The sequence below is a fragment of the Schistocerca serialis genome, chromosome 2 (genome assembly GCF_023864345.2).
Source record: "Schistocerca serialis cubense isolate TAMUIC-IGC-003099 chromosome 2, iqSchSeri2.2, whole genome shotgun sequence".
In the NCBI taxonomy this organism is placed as follows: Eukaryota; Metazoa; Arthropoda; class Insecta; order Orthoptera; family Acrididae; genus Schistocerca; species Schistocerca serialis.
Window position 1 is genome coordinate 1,130,597,620 of NC_064639.1, and position 21,009 is coordinate 1,130,618,628.

Below are 21,009 nucleotides of genomic sequence, written 5' to 3' on the forward strand. Positions count from 1 at the left end.
TGATATGAACTTAAAGTTGGATTATAATATTATCCGGATCATTTGCACAGTGCTATCGAGTGAGGTGGTGCCTGGAGTGGAGTTTGCACTCTTGATTGGCCAGTTTGATTTATGTTTGTCATGTTTTCCCTAAATTGCTTAAAGTGAATCCCATTATAAAGAGGTGTTTCATGAATTTCATCGTAAAGAAGTGTTATTGTGATTCTTGCTACTAGAAAATTAGTGTTTCCACTGTCAGAAGATTATTGTTTTATTTCAGTTGTATTATATAGGTTGTTTTGTGGCACTCTAATGTAGCATTGTAAATTTATTTGATACTTCTAGAGTTAAACTTACATCATGCACTTGCTTACATGTTCTGTTTGATACACACAAATATTTTTGCGAATAATGATTGTTAACAACTTCATTGGAGTTGGTTTGATGACATTTGCATCGAAATGCTGCGTTTCAGCTGACAATAATCCTAAAGCAGTACTTGGTATTGTAAATTTCCAGAACAGTTATTTCATTCTGCAATGGAGTGTGCCTAATTTTAAACTCGCTGGTAGATTAAAATAATGTACCAGGATGAGACTTGAACTTGGAACCTTACATTTTGTGGGAAATACTTGTACTGCCTGACTAGCCAGGCAAAACTCACAACCTTTCCCCATGGCTTAAATTCTGCCACTATATCCCTCCTACTTTATTTTCACAAGACTTCTGTCACACGGTTTCAATTTTTCATAATATCTTTTCTTCCAGAAGAACTAATTCTGCAAGGTATGTGTGAGAAAGTTTGGATAGTAGGAGAGAGATACTATCTAAATTTTAACTGATGGGCTGCAAGTCAAGCCTGTATAGTTCAAGTTACGAGCAAGGCCTATGAAAGGCAAGTTACTGGGATCAAGTCCCAATCTGGCATATAGTTTTAATATGTCAGAACTTGTGTATTTTTAAACCAGCTAAACCTGGCACACAATGGTGACTGGTCATTGGTTTTTGTAGGCAAGCTCTTAGCAATCAAATTGTCTGGGTATATTGCTTGGCTCACCCCTATAATACAGTTAGGAAGTAGATTTCTGTGCTTCCCAAACTGCTCATAAAATGATGAGAAAAGAAATGGCAGATTGAAACAGTAAATCTGACCATTAAGAACATGAAAATTTTGTATAAATGTAAACTAAATTGATATCTGATTTCAGGATAGTCAAAAAGTTTTGTTTGAGTGGTATCAGTAAATCTAACTGGAATATGTGACAAAGATATTAATAACAGAAAATAAATTTGTCAGTGCCAAGCATTCCACTTCAAAACATTTAATTTTAGGAAATGCAATTTTTTCAGCGTAACACTGGGAAAGAATGAGCCACAAAGTCTTCAAAAAGTTGCCAAAAAATGACATTGAAACTGAAAACAGTGGAAGGTGACTGTGTACTAGTTTCAATTTTTAGGCAGTTGATAGGGAAGTGGTATTGTCAAATGACACTTAACACCACATCAAACAGAATTTCACCATCAAATAATCTTTGGCAGTCTAAGTGGCTGTGTTCACACTGATCATTAATCAAAAACATTTACACTGACCATCAATAGAATGATGTATCTTATTTGTTTATGTTGGTACTATATGACAACTTGATGGGTGTTCTGTTCACTATGTTAATTTTGGTTGTCAGACTTTGCTATTTTGCTCCTTATCATTGTTTATTATAGATTTCTGTTCTTGCTAGGAAGACAACAGTAAGTGTTAGAGGAAAAAAAATTGTTTTCTATTGACAATTTTTTTTGTAAATTGTGAACATTGAATATATAAATTCTCTATTAAATAATGAAATTCATGCAATTCTCTTGACACCCATGTTTGCCAAACAACATGCCAAATGTTTGATTACTTGCATTGTCTATGAAGTATGTTCAAATTTCTCCCTTCCACTTGAGTATTCCAAGCTCAGCCTCTATGATGTCACTGTCATTAAGATGTTGAACTCGCAGACTTCGGTCCTTCTGTGTCACTGACTAAAACATATTGGAGAAGGTTTCAGTATTGTGATAAAGGAAATTTCCTGCAAAGAAATGAACAGACGTTTATAAAATGTAGGGTTGAATGCATCAGCCAAAAGTGAACAAAACATTGAACCACAAGAATCCTGCAGACCAAGCTCACTTCTCGTGACCAGCAACAAATGAAGTTTGTGCCCTAACCCTAGATTTATGTTTCAGCCTTCGGATGATAGTTTGTTGTTATGAAAGATTCTGTTAACTCAGAATAACAGGCTCCTATACTGTCGATACTCTGAAGAAATGTGCGTCTTCTCTCAATTAAGTTAAAAAGGTACTTTCCATGACATCATCAAATATTTTGTCGAGTGATAAAACGCACTAATCCCCGATTCCTGCTATGTCTCTGACAACAGTTTGGCTTCCATGTTCAAATATAGAAACTGAATTGGTGTTTATGCAGTACAGTGAAGTGTTGAAGTATAAGTGTGTCAGTTTCTGGGAAGAGAACTTAGAAATTATGACTCTTCTGTTGTTCGAAATACTATCAGCAGTGTTCAGTTGAAGAGCTAGGTGTCTCCAAGAGTTATTGCTGTTGTTTACCTCTTCTGTTTCGTGTAAATAAACATTCTGCATAATGTCTAATAAATATAACTTAAATGGCAGATTTTTTCAGCATAACACTGAAAAAGAATGAAGGAAAAAATGCCAAAAAAGTGATGGTAAGTCAGTAACAATAATAATCCTTTATTCAACATCAAATGATTCATTTCAAGTGTACAAAAACTTTAAAAGTCACAGAACGTGATACACAACACAATAATGCATTCTTCTGAATATGCCATTGACTAATGTACGATAGTACCTACCTACATACTTACTTACTTACTTACTTACTTACTTGCCAGGTTGGCCTCACAGGCCAGTCAGTTTTTGGCCTCGTCAATCAGCCTCCTCCATCATCTTCAGCTGTTGTATTCTTCCCAGCTAGTCCCATCATACTCATATTCTCTCTGATTCTATCAAGTCCATCACGGCCCAGTTCTCCGCATTGGTCTGTTACCTCTTTTGTCTTCTTCTAGCACCTGCCTGGTGATCTGGCCTTCTCAACGCATTATGCATCTGTACCATCTAAGTCTCCTCTCTTTAACCACAGCCACAATGCTCGGTGATTTGTAAAACTCCTGCCAATTCATGGTTTTTCCTTTTTCTCCAGTCATCTCCACTCTTCAATAGTCCAAAACTCTCTCTCAGAACAGCATGCTCAAATGATAATATTGCACTTGAATTATGTGCTGCTATTTACATATTCTTTTCAAAACATTCTACATGTAACTATGATTTTCTTCTAATATGTTGCTAGGGTTTTTTGAAAGGAATTTCTTAAGCTGAAACTTAAGCTTCGCTGTGGGAAGAATCATAATATACTGGACAATGCATTGGCTAATTTGAGTACTGCATATTGCAGATCCTTTTCATTGAGTGCTTCTGTGGCTGCTGTTATAAATTTTTCCTTTATTTCTGATATTGTACTGATGCCAATCAGAATATATGTTCAGGTGCAGTCTTTCAACAAGCAGTATAGGTCTTTAAATATGTCTGCTTGTGTCTGTATATGTGTGGATGGATATGTGTGTGTGTGTGTGTGCGAGTGTATATCCGGCCTTTTTCCCCCTAAGGTAAGTCTTTCCGCTCCCGGGATTGGAATGACTCCTTACCCTTTCCCCTAAAACCCACTTCCTTTCGTCTTTCCCTCTCCTTCCCTCTTTCCTGACGAAGCAACCGTTTGTTGCGAAAGCTAGAATTTTGTGTGTATGTTTGTGTTTGTTTGTGTGTGTATCGACCTGCCAGCGCTTTCGTTCGGTAAGTCACATCATCTTTGTTTTTAGATATATTTTTCCCACGTGTGTATATATATATATATATATATATATATATATATATATATATATATATATATATATATATATATATATAAAAAAAACAAAGATGAGGTGACTTACCGAACGAAAGCGCTGGCAGGTCGATAGACACACAAACATGTGTGAATGTTTGTGTGTCTATCGACCTGCCAGCGCTTCCGTTCAGTAAGTCACCTCATCTTTGTTTTTATATATAATTTCTCCCACGTGGAATGTTTCCCTCTATTATATATATATACACCAAATGAAAGTGCTGGCAGGTCGACAGACACACAAACATACACACAAAATTCAAGCTTTCGCGACAAACTGTTGCCTCATCAGGAAAGAAGGAAGGAGAGGGATATACGAAAGGATGTGGGTTTTAAGGGAGAGGGTAAGGAGTCATTCCAATCCCGGGAGCGGAAAGACTTACCTTAGGGGGAAAAAAGGACGGGTATACACTCGCACACACACACACACACACACATATCCATCCACACATATACAGACACAAGCAGACATATTTAAAGACAAAGAGTTTGGGCAGAGATGTCAGTCGAGGCGGAAATGCAGAGGCAAAGATGATGTTGAATGACAGGTGAGGTGTGAGTGGCGGCAACTTGAAATTAGCGGAGATTGAGGCCTGGTGGGTAACGGGAAGAGAGGATATATTGAAGAGCAAGTTCCCATCTCCGGAGTTCGGATAGGTTGGTGTTGGTGGGAAGTATCCAGATAACCCGGACGGTGTAACACTGTGCCAAGATGTGCTGGCCGTGCACCAAGGCATGTCTAGCCACAGGGTGATCCTCATTACCAACAAACACTGTCTGCCTGTGTCCATTCATGCGAATGGACAGTTTGTTGCTGGTCATTCCCACATAGAATGCATCACAGTGTAGGCAGGTCAGTTGGTAAATCACGTGGGTGCTTTCACACGTGGCTCTGCCTTTGATAGTGTACACCTTCCGGGTTACAGGACTGGAGTAGGTGGTGGTGGGAGGGTGCATGCAACGGGTTATATATAAATAGAGGGAAACATTCCACGTAGGAAAAATATATCTAAAAACAAAGATGATGTGACTTACCAAATGAAAGTGCTGGCAGGTCGACAGACACACAAACAACCACAAACATACACACAGAATTTTGTGTGTGTGTTTGTGTGTCTGTCGACCTGCCAGCACTTTCATTTGGTAAGTCACATCATCTTTGTTTTTAGATATATTTTTCCTACGTGGAATGTTTCCCTCTATTTATATATAACCCGTTGCATGCACCCCCCCCCCCCCCCCCATATATATATATATATATATTTTGGATTGGAATGACTCCTTACCCTCTCCCTTAAAACCCACATCCTTTCGTCTTTCCCTCTCCTTCCCTCTTTCCTGATGAGGCAACAGTTTGTTGCGAAAGCTTGAATTTTGTGTGTATGTTTGTGTTTGTTTGTGTGTCTATCGACCTGCCAGCGCTTTTGTTCGGTAAGTCACGTCATCTTTGTTTTTTTTATATATATATATATATATATATATATATATATATATATATATATATATATATATATATATATATATATATATATATATATATATATATAAAAAACAAAGATGAGGTGACTTACCGAACAAAAGCGCTGGCAGGTCGATAGACACACAAACAAACACAAACATACACACAAAATTCAAGCTTTCGCAACAAACTGTTGCCTCATCAGGAAAGAGGGAAGGAGAGGGAAAGACGAAAGGATGCGGGTTTTAAGGGAGAGGGTAAGGAGTCATTCCAATCCCGGGAGCGGAAAGACTTACCTTAGGGGGAAAAAAGGACAGGTATATACTCGCACACACGCACATATCCATCCACACATACAGACACAAGCAGACATATTTAAAGACAAAGAGTTTGGGCAGAGATGTCAGTCGGGGCAGAAGTGTAGAGGCAAAGAAGTTGTTGAAAGACAGGTGAGGTATGAGCGGCGGCAACTTGAAATTAGCGGAGATTTAGGCCTGGCGGATGACGAGACGAGAGGATATACTGAAGGGCAAGTTCCCATCTCCGGAGTTCGGATAGGTTGGTGTTGGTGGGAAGTATCCAGATAACCCGGACGGTGTAACACTGTGCCAAGATGTGCTGGCTGTGCACCAAGGCATGTTTAGCCACAGGGTGATCCTCATTACCAACAAACACTGTCTGCCTGTGTCCATTCATGCGAATGGACAGTTTGTTGCTGGTCATTCCCACATAGAATGTATCACAGTGTAGGCAGGTTAGTTGGTAAATCACGTGGGTGCTTTCACACGTGGCTCTGCCTCTGATCGTGTACACCTTCCGGGTTACAGGACTGGAGTAGGTGGTGGTGGGAGGGTGCATGGGACAGGTTTTGCATCGGGGGCGGTTACAAGGATAGGAGCCAGAGGGTAGGGAAGGTGGTTTGGGGATTTCATAGGGATGAACTAACAGGTTACGAAGGTTAGGTGGACGGCGGAAAGACACTCTTGGCGGAGTGGGGAGGATTTCGTGAAGGATGGATCTCATTTCAGGGCAGGATTTGAGGAAGTCGTATCCCTGCTGGAGAGCCACATTCAGAGTCTGGTCCAGTCCCGGAAAGTATCCTGTCACAAGTGGGGCACTTTTGTGGTTCTTCTGTGGGGGATTCTGGGTTTGAGGGGACGAGGAAGTGGCTCTGGTTATTTGCTTCTGTACCAGGTCGGGAGGGTAGTTGCGGGATGCGAAAGCTGTTTTCAGGTTGTTGGTGTAATGATTCAGGGATTCCGGACTGGAGCAGATTCGTTTGCCACGAAGACCTAGGCTGTAGGGAAGGGACCGTTTGATGTGGAATGGGTGGCAGCTGTCATAATGGAGGTACTGTTGCTTGTTGGTGGGTTTGATGTGGACGGACGTGTGAAGTTGGCCATTGGACAGGTGGAGGTCAACGTCAAGGAAAGTGGCATGGGATTTGGAGTAGGACCAGGTGAAACTGATGGAACCAAAGGAGTTGAGGTTGGAGAGGAAATTCTGGAGTTCTTCTTCACTGTGAGTCCAGATCATAAAGATGTCATCAATAAATCTGTACCAAACTTTGGGTTGGCAGACTTGGGTAACCAAGAAGGCTTCCTCTAAGCGACCCATGAATAGGTTGGCGTACGAGGGGGCCATCCTGGTGCCCATGGCTGTTCCCTTTAATTGTTGGTATGTCTGGCCCTCAAAAGTGAAGAAGTTGTGGGTCAGGATGAAGCTGGCTAAGGTGATGAGGAAAGAGGTTTTAGGTAGGGTGGCAGGTGATCGGCGTGAAAGGAAATGCTCCATCGCAGCGAGGCCCTGGACGTGCGGAATATTTGTGTATAAGGACGTGGCATCAATGGTTACAAGGATGGTTTCCGGGGGTAACAGATTGGGTAAGGATTTCGTGAAGGATGGATCTCATTTCAGGGCAGGATTTGAGGAAGTCGTATCCCTGCTGGAGAGCCACATTCAGAGTCTGGTCCAGTCCCGGAAAGTATCCTGTCACAAGTGGGGCACTTTTGTGGTTCTTCTGTGGGGGATTCTGGGTTTGAGGGGACGTTGACCTCCACCTGTCCAATGGCCAACTTCACACGTCCGTCCACATCAAACCCACCAACAAGCAACAGTACCTCCATTATGACAGCTGCCACCCATTCCACATCAAACGGTCCCTTCCCTACAGCCTAGGTCTTCGTGGCAAACGAATCTGCTCCAGTCCGGAATCCCTGAATCATTACACCAACAACCTGAAAACAGCTTTCGCATCCCGCAACTACCCTCCCGACCTGGTACAGAAGCAAATAACCAGAGCCACTTCCTCGTCCCCTCAAACCCAGAATCCCCCACAGAAGAACCACAAAAGTGCCCCACTTGTGACAGGATACTTTCCGGGACTGGACCAGACTCTGAATGTGGCTCTCCAGCAGGGATACGACTTCCTCAAATCCTGCCCTGAAATGAGATCCATCCTTCACGAAATCCTCCCCACTCCGCCAAGAGTGTCTTTCCGCCGTCCACCTAACCTTCGTAACCTGTTAGTTCATCCCTATGAAATCCCCAAACCACCTTCCCTACCCTCTGGCTCCTATCCTTGTAACCGCCCCCGATGCAAAACCTGTCCCATGCACCCTCCCACCACCACCTACTCCAGTCCTGTAACCCGGAAGGTGTACACGATCAGAGGCAGAGCCACGTGTGAAAGCACCCACGTGATTTACCAACTAACCTGCCTACACTGTGATGCATTCTATGTGGGAATGACCAGCAACAAACTGTCCATTCGCATGAATGGACACAGGCAGACAGTGTTTGTTGGTAATGAGGATCACCCTGTGGCTAAACATGCCTTGGTGCACAGCCAGCACATCTTGGCACAGTGTTACACCGTCCGGGTTATCTGGATACTTCCCACCAACACCAACCTATCCGAACTCCGGAGATGGGAACTTGCCCTTCAGTGTATCCTCTCGTCTCGTCATCCGCCAGGCCTCAATCTCCGCTAATTTCAAGTTGCCGCCACTCATACCTCACCTGTCTTTCAACAACTTCTTTGCCTCTGCACTTCTGCCCCGACTGACATCTCTGCCCAAACTCTTTGTCTTTAAATATGTCTGCTTGTGTCTGTATCTGTGGATGGATATGTGCGTGTGTGCGAGTGTATACCTGTCCTTTTTTCCCCCTAAGGTAAGTCTTTCCGCTCCCGGGATTGGAATGACTCCTTACCCTCTCCCTTAAAACCCACTTCCTTTCGTCTTCCCCTCTCCTTCCCTCTTTCCTGATGAGGCAACAGTTTGTTGCGAAAGCTTGAATTTTGTGTGTATGTTTGTGTGTCTATCGACCTGCCAGCGCTTTTGTTCGGTAAGTCACCTCATCTTTGTTTTTTATATATGTGTGTGTTGTATTTTTGTCACAGAGTGCAACCAGCTTGCTTCAACCCATGGACCAAAGAGTGATGAGAACATTTAAAGCTTACTATGTGAGACTATTGTTTGCACATATTTATAAAGCTGCGCTCTGCCATTAGGCACCGCCTTATTGCAGCACTGTCCATTTGGGGGGGAGAGTTTGTGTGCTCCAAGGAAGCTGAGAGCTATATCGGCGGGAGCGTAGCTATTGGCAGGTCCAACCTAGCCGGACAGGTCTCAGCAGAGGAGCCAGACAAAGTGTGCCTCAGAACAACCCTTCTAATATCCTATACATCCTATTCCCTACCCTCTCCTCAGTTACCATTACTTTTCTTTCTCTAATTACCTTAACACACCACTGCCTTGTGGTTGGTCTTGGGAGGGCTTAAGTCTAAGGGAGAAAACCCTGAAAGAAAATCTGGAGTGGAGCCCCAAAGGCGGTTGGAAGGCATACTACGTCCCTTTTCAGCAGCTCCTGCAACCGACGTGATACCAGACGTATTGGCTTGCCTTTCCTCTGGATATTATCATTTAGGTCGAGAGGGAGACCTTGATGATTGGGTAACTCACGTGTCTTCATATTTATCGCTCAGGCTTGTAGCATCCTGGAGAGGACACTTCAGCGACGTCCAAGGACTTCGGCACAACACGGGAAGAGGCAGTTACCGGTTATAAGCTCTGTCTGATTGGCATAGGACCCGAGTGCCAGGGGCAACTTCCAACAGTGGGAAAGATCATTGCATCTCATTGGACAGCTACTGCCCGCCTCAAGCTGGGCAGCCCCCAGCCAATAAGGTGCTGTCCCGCCACTATCTGCCTGTTTCACGGGGTGTGTGGAGCTTAGAAGTAATCTTCGACAAGCGGGTTGATACAGTACACCTACTAAAAACAAAAATGAAATAATAAAGAAATCACTAGTTTGTATTGCCACCTGGAATGTTAGGACCGTGTGTCCAAGGTACATTGACGATGCCCAAGAGGTTGATTTCATCCGTAAGACTGCCGTAATTGACAGAGAGCTCCATCGTTTGAATGTTGACATCGCAGGACTGCAGGAGACGCGGCTTCCAGATGCGGGCACTATCAGGGAGGATAATTACACATTCTTCTGGCAGGGAAAGTCTCAAGACGAGCCAAGACTTCATGGAGTAGGATTTGCTGTTAAAAACACACTCCTAAACTGTACTGTGCCACCATCCGGTGGAACAGAGTGAATTATTGCTTTAAAAATATGCTCCTCAAGCAGCACTGTCAACATCCTAAATGTGTACGCTCCCACCTTATCATCCAGCATGGAAGAGAAGGATCTGTTTTATGATTTACTCAGCGACAGAATAGCCAAGGTACCTAGCACTGAGACACTGTGTATTCTAGAGGACTTAAATGCTAGAGTTGGATCAGATAATGACTTATGGCTGAATTGCCTGGGACATCATGGGGTGGGAAAAATGAATGAAAATGGCCAGAGACTGCTTGAAGTTTGCTGCTTTTATGGACTCTGCATTGCAAACACATATTTCCAGCTTAAGGATCAGCACAAGGTGTCCTGGAGACACCTGCACTCTCATCACTGGCATCTACTTGACTTAGTCATAGCTGGGCGTACTGGTCTCAAAAATGTGCTACTGACATGAAGTTATCATAGTGCTGATTGCAACACTGACCACGACCTGGTGGCGTGCACATTGAGGCTCACTCCTAAGAAATATCACCACGCTAAACCGAGAGGTCATCTCCATATCAGCACAAATCATGTTCATGACACGCAAAGAAAGCAGGATTTTGCCAGTAATTTTGAAAGTGCTTTCCCAGGAAACGTGCAAGCAGAAAGGAATGTTTATAAGAAATGGGCAAAACTCTCGGGTGCAATCTATAACTCAGCAGTATTGGCCTATGGAATAAAAGGAAAAAGAAATAAGGACTGGTACGAGCAAAATTTGGAAGAAATGGAACCAGTCACTGAGGCTAAACGGAGAGCCCTACTTGCTTAGAAAAGAAACCCAAATGAAAGAACTCGAAATGACCTACGAAAAGCAAAGAACAGGGCACAGCAAACGTCAAGGAGATGTGCAAATAACTGCTGGCTGAATTTATGTGCAGGTATACAGAAAGCGGCCGATTCTGGGGATGCTAAGGCAATGTACGATGGTATTAAGAAAGCAATTGGACCAACTGTCAGAAAAACAGCTCCTCTGAAGTCCAAGACAGGTGACGTCATTACTGATGAAGGCAAACAAATGGAACACAGGGTTGAACACTACCTCGATTTGTATGCATCCGAGAATGAAGTTAGCAAGGATGCATGTGACGCCATCAAACAAATGCCAGTTATGGAAGAACTAGGTGCAATGCCTACTATGGAAGAGCTCAGTAGAGAAATAGACTCTCTTGCTAACGGAAAGGCCCCACGTGAATATGGGATCCCTGCAGAGGTTATTAAGTATAACAAGTCTGTTCTTTTCAAACATTTATATTTGCTTATCACAACCAGCTGGGAAGAAGGTTATGTCCCGATGAGTATGCGGAATTCAAGGATAGTTACTCTATATATCAGGAGAAAGAAAACTGGCATTCTACGGATCAGAGCGTGGAATGTCAGATCCCTTAATCGGGCAGGTAGGTTAGAAAATTTAAAAAAAGGAAATGGATAGGTTAAAGTTAGATATAGTGGGAATTAGTGAAGTTCGGTGGCAGGAGGAACAAGACTTTTGGTCAGGTGAATACAGGGTTATAAATACGAAATCAAATAGGGGTAATGCAGGAGTAGGGTTAATAATGAATAAAAAAATTGGAGTACGGGTAAGCTACTACAAACAGCACAGTGAACACGTTATTGTGGCCAAGATAGACACGAAGCCCACGCCTACTACAGTAGTACAAATTTATATTCCAACTAGCTCTGCAGATGACGAAGAAATTGATGAAATGTATGAAGAGATAAAACAAATTATTCAGGTAGTGAAGGGAGACGAAAATTTAATAGTCATGGGTGACTGAAATTCTAGAGTAGGAAAAGGGAGAGAAGAAAACGTAGTAGGTGAATATGGATTGGGGTAAGAAATGAAAGAGGAAGCCGCCTGGTAGAATTTTGCGCAGAGCGTAACTTAATCATAGCTAACACATGATTCGAGAATCATGAAAGAAGGTTGTATACATGGAAGAACCCTGGAGATACTAGAAGGTTTCAGATAGATTATGTAATGGTAAGACAGAGATTTAGGAACCAGATTTTAAATTGTAAGACATTTCCAGGGGCAGATATGGACTCTGACCACAATCTACTGGTTATGAACTGTAGATTAAAACTGAAGAAACTGCAAAAAGGTGGGAATTTAAGGAGATGGGACCTGGATAAACTGACTAAACCAGAGGTTATACAGAGTTTCAGGAAGAGCATAAGGGAACAATTGACAGGAATGGGGGAAAGAAATACAGTAGAAAAAGAATGGGTAGCTCTGAGGGATGAAATAGTGAAGGCAGCAGAGGATCAAATAGGTAAAAAGACGAGGGCTAGTAGAAACCCCTGGGTAACAGAAGAAATATTGAATTTAATTGATGAAAGGAGGAAAATATAAAAATGCAGTAAATGAAGCAGGCAAAAAGGAATACAAACGTCTCAAAAATGAGATCGACGGGAAGTGCAAAGTGGCTAAGCAGGGATGGCTAGAGGATAAATGTAAGGATGTAGAGGCTTATCTCACTAGGGGTAAGATAGATACTGCCTACTACAGGAAAATTAAAGAGACCTTTGGAGAAAAGAGAACCACTTGTATGAATATCGAGAGCTCAGATGGAAACCCAGTACTAAGCAAAGAAGGGAAAGCAGAAAGGTGGAAGGAGTATATAGAGGGTCTATACAAGGGCGATGTACTTGAGGACAATATTATGGAAATAGAAGAGGATGTAGATGAAGATGAAGTGGGAGATATGATACTGCATGAAGAGTTCGACAGAGCACTGAAAGACCCGAGTCGAAACAAGGCCCCGGGAGTAGACAACATTCTATTGGAACTACTGACTGCCTTGGGAGAGCCAGTCCTGACAAAACTCTACCAGCTGGTGAGCAAGATGTATGAGACAGGCGAAATACCCTCAGACTTCAAGAAGAATATAATAATTCCCATCCCAAAGAAAGCAGGTGTTGACAGATGTGAAAATTACCGAACTATCAGTTTAATAAGTCAGAGGTGCAAAATACTAACGCGAATTTTTTACAGACAAATGGAATAACTGGTAGAAGCCGACCTCGGGGAAGATCAGTTTGGATTCCGTAGAAATGTTGAACACGTAAGCCAATACTGACCCTACGACTTATCTTAGAAGAAAGATTAAGGAAAGGCAAACCTATGTTTCTAGCATTTGTAGACTTAGAGAAAGCTTTTGACAATGTTTATTGGAATACTCTCTTTCAAATTCTGAAGGTGGCAGGGGTAAAAGACAGGGAGCGGAAAGCTATTTACAATTTGTACAGAAAGCAGGTGGCAGTTATAAGAGTCGAGGGGTATGAAAGGGAAGCAGTGGTTGAGAAGGGAGTGAGACAGGGTTGTAGCCTATCCCCGATGTTATTCAATCTGTATATTGAGCAAGCAATAAAGGAAACAAAAGAAAAGTTCGGAGTAGGTATTAAAATCCATGGAGAAGAAATAAAAACTTTTAAGGTTCGCCGATCACATTGTAATTCTGTCTGAGACAGCAAAGGACTTGGAAGAGCAGTTGAACGGAATGGACAGTATCTTGAAAGGAGGATATAAGATGAACATAAACAAAAGCAAAACGAGGATAATGGAATGTAGTCGAATTAAGTCAGGTTATGCGGAGGGAATTAGATTAGGAAATGAGGCACTTAAAGTAGTAAAGGAGTTTTGCTATTTGGGGAGCAAAATAACTGATGATGGTCGAAGTAGAGAGGATATAAAATGTAGACTGGCAATAGCAAGGAAAGCGTTTCTGAAGAAGAGGAATTTGTTAACGTCGAGCATAGATTTAAATGTCAGGAAGTCGTTTCTGAAAGTATTTGTATGGAGTGTAGCCATGTATGGAAGTGAAATGTGGCCGATAAATAGTTTAGACAAGAAGAGAATTGAAGCTTTCGAAATGTGGTGCTACAGAAGAATGCTGAAGATTAGATGGGTAGATCACATAACTAATGATGAGGTATTGAATAGAATTGGGGAGAAGAGGAGCTTGTGGCACAACTTGACTAGAAGAAGGGATCGGTTGGTAGGACATGCTCTGAGACATCGAGGGATCACCAATTTAGTATTGGAGGGCAGCGTGGAGGGTAAAAATCGTAGAGGGAGACAAAGAGATGAATACACTAAGCAGATTCAGAAGGATGTAGGTTGCAGTAGGTACTGGGAGATGAAGAAGCTTGCACAAGATAGAGTAGCATGGAGAGCTGCATCAAACCAGTCTCAGGACTGAAGACCACAACAACAACAATACTCTATATAAACAGAAAGGGAACAGAAGTGACTGTAACAATTACCGAGGCATTTCATTACTAAGTGTAGCGGGAAAGCCTATGCAAGAGTCATCCTAGTGCGATTACAAATCTTAGCTTCCAGAATCTACCCAGAATCTCAGAGTGGCTTCAGGCCTGGCCGATCAACTGTAGGTATGATCTCCTTAAGACAGCTACAAGAGAAATGTCATGAGCAGCAGAGGCCACTTTATATTGCTTTCATTGACCTTGTTAAAGCGTTTGATTTAGTGAGCCGAAATGGGCTTTTCAAACTGTTGCAGAAGATTGGATGCCCACCTAAACCACTACAAATAATTGTCTCTTTCCATGAGAAAACATAAGCAACAATCAGCTTCAATGGTAAAACATCAGAAGCATTCCCTGTTTATAGCGGTGTGAAACAGGGGTGTGTGTTAGCTCCTACATTATTTGGGATTTTCTTTTCCCTTCTGCTCAGATTTGCCTTTGAAGACCGTGATGAGGGAGTGTATCTACATATGAGGTCTGATGGAAATCTTTTCAACATTGCTCGCCTCAAGGCCAAGACCATAGTAAATACAGTTGTTAGCCGTGAGTTGTTATATGCGGACGATGCAGCTCCAGTAGCAAACACAGATGATGAGCTGCAGTATATAATCAACAAATTTGGTCTACTCATCAGCCTTCAAAAGACTAAGATCATGGCGAAGAGCACTACCAACCTTCGATCCATCAGCATTGATGGCAGTCCTCTCCAGATAGTTGATGACTTCACCTACTTGGGATCCACAATATGTAGCAACTTGTCCATGTACACTGAAATTAGTAACAGAATCGCAAAGGCATCATCTGTCATGGCTAGATTGAAAAACAGAGTATGGAACAACTGACTGCTTACCCCAAAAACTAAATTAAAAGTCTACAACGCTTGTGTTATAAGCACCCTTCTCTATAGCTGTGAGACATGGACAACTCTTTCTAAGCATGAGTCTCAACTCAACAGCTTCCATCTCCGCTGTCTCCGGAAAATCCTTCAGATCTCTTGGAGAGATAGAGTACCCAACACCGAAGTCTTTCATTGTGCAAGCACAACCAGCATCTTTGCATTCCTGAGTCATCGACGTCTAAGATGGTTGGGACATGTCAGGTGCATGGATCCTGAACGGATACCAAAACAACTGCTGTACGGAGAACTTCAGGAGGGTGTGAGGCCAGTGGGACGACTGCATCTTCGCTTCGAGGATGTCTGCAAGAGAGACCTGACCAAGACCAGAATCAATCCAAGTCACTGGGAAAGCACTTCAGAGGACCATGTCAAGTGGCGAGTAACTGTGCACAATGGCGTCAAGCTCTCAGAGGATGAATGCACACAGGAACAAATCAGGAAGAGGACAAAGCGAAGAGACAGAGCGGCTTCTGTTCGAAGTCCCTCAAATTTCACATGTCCAAACTGCAGTAGGGACTGCCACTCTCGAGTGGGACTTTCTAGCCACAGCAGACACTGCAGACTCTGAACCAAGCATGTTACACCATCATCCCTCAAGGATGGACGGATGCCATTATAAAGCTGTGAGACAAAACACTGAGCTCTCTGTTAAAAACTTTTTGAAGCCATTCAATATTTTAGATACTGTGAGACTTTGGACAATCTTGGAATGAAATTTCATAAAAAAACCTTAAATGGCGCCTGGGAAACCCACCACCACCAAAACCCTTGGGGAATTTCCACGATACCGCGATCAAATTTGTAACGTGAAGAAGTGGTCGATCTCATCAGACAGCTAAATTTATATGTGGATGGAGGTGACCTTCAAGAGCTGCTGGATTCACACAGGAGCTGACAGCTGATGAGCTTACAGAAATGCGTGAGCAAGAGCAAAACATTCAGTAACCTGATTCTTTAGTGAGAGTTCAATCAGAAGATCACATGATGTTTGCAAACTTGCCAGAAGCCCTCAGTTCAGTTGAACAAAGGATACACGATTTAGAAAAACTAGACTCCAACAAATTGCACATTTCTGCTACAAAACAGAGAATAAAAAAATTATTAGCATGATATGAGTAAATTTAGTGCAAGAAGAAAAGAAAAAACTAATAATAATTGTCTTGCCAGACAACATTTGTAGATTGTATGAAGCCTTTTATGTCATAGTAATTTTGATTTACAGTGTTGCAATGCATAATACTGTACTGTTATATAATTTTTTGTATTGTTGAACATTTTACTAAACAGTTTTTCTTCTAAATTACATTAGTCACTGGTCTCAAATGAATATAATTTGTATGTATTTACATGGTTATCACTCGGTGCCACCTATTGTGCAAGTCCAGGTTATTATTCTATTTTCTTAGTTAACTTACTTGATAAAGAGTCAATACACATGTCCCATTTTATTACTCCCTGTACAGAGGAATTTCAGCATGAGTCTACAGATGTTGAACACCACTAGACGTCTCATACTGGTGTTTACATTAGGTGGGTGTTGTTAGACTTTTGAAATATTTCATTTTTCAAATTATTTCACTTTCTAGTCCATTAATGTACAGAACCACTTTGGAGCGTAGTGAGCAATATTGAATGCCATTCACATAAAACAAAAATGGAAGAGGGCCCAGTACCATACAGGAGGAGGCAATCTGAAAGTTGTTGCATTCCTAGGGAATGTACTAGGTCTTAATCTTAAACCTCAAATTGCTATGTTCAATTGGGATTTACTTGAGGATTGCATCACAGAATATGGCATTAACTTTCTAGGCAACAATTCATGTGGCATGATGGTAATTGATTAGTGATCTACAGTTAGCTTTGCTGATCATGTAATGTTTGCTGCAAGGCTGTGTTCTGTTTGTGTATGAGTGTTTATTTGTTTTGCATATCTCCTCTTAAACCACTCGATCGATTTCAACCGGATTAGGTACACATACTACTCACTGTCTCTGAAGAAGTACTGTGGGTATAAGAATCACCAGGCTCCCACTGGGGGGGGGGGGGGGGGGGGTTGAAAAGGATTGGAATCCTCTGATATCTGTGTAAACAGCTGTGTTGTGTGCATGGTACTGTGTATGTGTTTGAGGAGGAGAGAGAGAGAGAGAGAGAGAGAGAGAGAGAGAGAGAGAGAGAGAGAGAGAAGAGGAGGTGGATTATGATGGGTAGGGTGAGATGGATATAGAATGGTTGGGTGAAAAGATGGACAGACAGAGAGGTGAGAGTATGAGATGGCCAGAGAGACTGGGAAGGGTTTGGACAGGGGAGGGGGGGGGGGGGGTGAAGAATGGAAAGAGGGGGAGTTGTAGGAGAGGGTTAGTGGGCAGATGGAAATGGAAGAGGGGGAAGAGAAGATGGTCAGAGAGGGAAGGGTGAACAGAAGAGTTGTAGGAGAGGGTTAGTGGGCAGATGGAAATGGAAGAGGGGGAAGAGAAGATGGTCAGAGAGGGAAGGGTGAACAGAAGATGAACAGGGAGGAGATGGAGGGAGTGAGAATAAGGAGATAGGCAGAGAGATTGGGGAAGAAAGATATGAAAAGAGGAAGGGAGGAGGTAACTTCTTGGCAGATTAAAACTGTGTGCCAGACCGAGACTCAAACTCATCTCCCATTGCTCCATCCACACTTCTGTCCACATTAAACCCACAACTCTGACAGATGCCATCATTTCCATATATATATATATATATAAAAAAAAAAAAAAACCCCCTCATACAGTCTGGCCATATGGGGATGGCATATCTCCAATGACAAGAACTCCCTTGCCCAGTATGCTGAAGGTCTCACCAAAGCCTTCACAGACAAGCACTATTTGCAAGACCTTGTCCTCAAACAGATTTCCCTTGCCATTTCCCCAAACACATATCATCATGCTCTAAAATGAAGTACATACTACCCAAAATCCTTCCCACCCTCCTAAAGTGGTGTTCCATCGCCCATCCAACCTCCACATCATCCTGGTCCATTCCTATGCCACTCCCAATCCCAACCCATTGCCGAAGACATCATATCTCTGTGGAAGACAGAGGTGCAAGACCTGCCCAATCACCCAGCCAGCACTTCCTATGTAAGTCCTGTCACAGGCTTATCCTACCTCATCAGAGGCTGAGTGGGCCACCTGTGAAAGCAGCCATGCCATGTACCAGCTCTGCTGCAATCATTGCACATCTTTTTTATATTGGTGTGATTGTGGCCCACAACAAACTAGACTACCGTGTGGTACAACATGTAGCTGAACATAACATGCTCAATTTCAATTGCTGCTTCCCAACCCGGACCATCTGGATTTCCCCATCCACTAACACCATTTCAGAATTGCGCAGACAGGGGTTGTCCTTACAACATGTTCTTCACTTCTGAAATTATCCTGGCCTCAGCCTGCTGTAACCTAATGTCCACATACCCTTCACCTAACAGTTTCCACCCCCACTGCCCTGTTACCCTCTTCCAACTAACACCCCCCATCCTCATAGTGCGCCGCTCTCTGCCAATGCACCCACCAGTCTTTTCACCTTCTCTGCTTATCTACTTTCCCTCCCCCCTTCACACTGGACTTGCATTTGGGAGGACGATGGCTCAATCCCGCATCTGGCCATCCTGATTTAGGTTTTCCGTGATTTCCCGAAATCGTTCCAGGCAAATGCCGGGATGGCTCCTTTGAAAGGGCATGGCCAACTTCCTTCCCCATCCTTCGCTAATCCGATAAGATTGATGACTTTGCTGTTTCCCCCTCCCCCCCCCCCACCCCCCACCCCCCCACTTCCCCACAGCCTCAAGAAGCTGTGCATGCAGTATTGTCATGCTGCCATCTAGTCCTTGAACTTTCCTCCGAACAGCACTGACTTTTCTACTCCTACGTGTACTGGGTATTCATGCCCCTACCCCTTCCCCACTTCCCTCTGAATTTCTTCTTTCATTCAACCCAATAGTTGCATTCTGGCCGCTGTGGCTGGAGACAGCACAGACTGCATGGTGTGTGTGTGTGTGTGTGTGTGTGTGTGTGTGTGTGTGTGAGTGAGAGCGCGCGCACCCCCCCCCCCCCCCCTCCCCCGCCCCCGCACCCCCACCCACCCATGTGTTTTCTCTTTTCTGAAGATAGCTTTGGACGAAAGCTCAATGTGCAACAGTATTTTCATTGTGCCTGCCTGCAGCTCAACATGTCATCTTTACAATGAGTAGCAACTTACCCTTTTTGTAATATTGTTGATACTCCAATCTAGACTTTCCGTTGTTTACTTACATTTTAAAACATTTTACTGGCTGGTAACTGTTATGCAATTTTCTTGACTTGCCAAACAGCCAAAGACACCATGAACCTGTGTGCATTTCATTGTAGTCTTGTAAGCTCCCTGCTAGTAAATAAGAATAAAAGTTTAATTAATTTTTGGCAATCAGACCGTTTAATTAATAGTAGAGCTCACATCTGTTGGTTGAACTCGATTCTTAGTCATCATGGCCATACCCTAACAAATACAAATCATCATTAGTAGTATTCAAAGTCATAATTAGTAGTATTTATTGTTACTGACTGGAAAAATATTTAATAACAACAGTTCATGTCAAGTTACACAACTTTTCTGGAACTCGTTGTCAAATGTTAGCCACTATGGTTTCTAGCTCTTACACAAACACTGTTGAAATTATAATTGTGCTATTCATACAATTAAGTGCATTACCAGCAATCATTCTTCCACTTATATGGAAAACTCAACATGAGGTACAATCCGCGTAAATCTCTTGCTATGTCCTTTTGTGTCTCCCCTGTTAACTAACAGTTCTACATCCACTTTAATATTTTTTAACATGACCCCACACTTGATAAACTTCACAGTGCTAACTCAGTCAGTACGTGTCGGCCCCAATAGCTGCACTGCAGTTCAACAATGGAAGAAAGACAACACTGCCCTGACTGAAGTAAGCAGAATGCTTAGTGTCTCCACCAATTTATTTGTAGTTTAAACAGTTATTTTCAGAAGTAGTGACATGACAAAAATCTGAAATATGACGTATGAAATATGACATGAAATGACAGGACGTGAAATATGAAATAAATTTGAAAATAATTATTTTTTATTTACAATTGTAAAACAAGTGCAATGTGCCACCCATTGTCATGGCTAATCTTTGAGTGGATCAGCTCCTACTTTAGTTGTGGTGAAAGATGCATGTATTTAAAACTGGCTTAGCCATTGTTTAACTGAATATATTGACTGATTTTAATTTAGACCAATTTTCAGGATTATAACTACTCCTCTTTGACAAAATGTTTCATGGGATTATAGGGCTGTTTCAAGCAGACTGAAAGTCAGTTTTCACCAATATTTCTTAATTGAAAGCGTAAGCACCCAGAAAGGCTTGAATATGGTTGCCTGTTCCAGTAGTTTGTGCTACTATTAGCAGCATGTTTGGAATTATGGAACATATTGTTCGAGCTGACCCATTCTTGCAGGAAAATAACCTTTCCACATTTGATGGTGTTCAGACAACTATTTTCAATTGCAGGCTAACAAAAGGACGTATAAAAGCACGCCAGAAGAAAATGCACATGATAGCCAGGCTTCTAGATCTTCCCAGCAATGTGTTGCCATGTCCCTCTCCACCACCTTATAATCTCATGGCACAGCGTGCAGCTGAAGCATCAGCAAGTAAGTAAGTCCATTACTTATGTCAATAAATGTATGTGAGAGAACTGTGATTTTGGAGGTCTGTTCTCTGTTCAGTGTGTCCTTGTTAGTAGAAAAGAGGAAGACTAAGGACTGAATGTTATTATTCTCATTGTGTTTTAATTATTA

At 42.5% G+C, this 21,009-nt stretch overlaps 1 protein-coding gene across 4 annotated transcripts in view; it reads left to right on the forward strand.

Moving 5' to 3' along the window:
• LOC126458591 (protein CLEC16A homolog) overlaps positions 1-21,009 on the forward strand; it is a 243,512-nt gene that overhangs the window by 177,430 nt on the left and 45,073 nt on the right. For 2 of the 4 annotated variants that reach the window (XR_007585664.1, XM_050095736.1), the window contains exon 17: positions 20,720-20,866. Coding sequence is in view for 3 of the 4 variants with exons in the window: in XM_050095736.1 (XP_049951693.1) it covers positions 20,720-20,866 (147 nt within the window). In the remaining variant the exon portion in view is untranslated. The remainder of the gene's footprint in view (positions 1-20,719; positions 20,867-21,009) is intronic. The other 2 variants (XM_050095734.1, XM_050095735.1) reach the window with 1 other exon arrangement.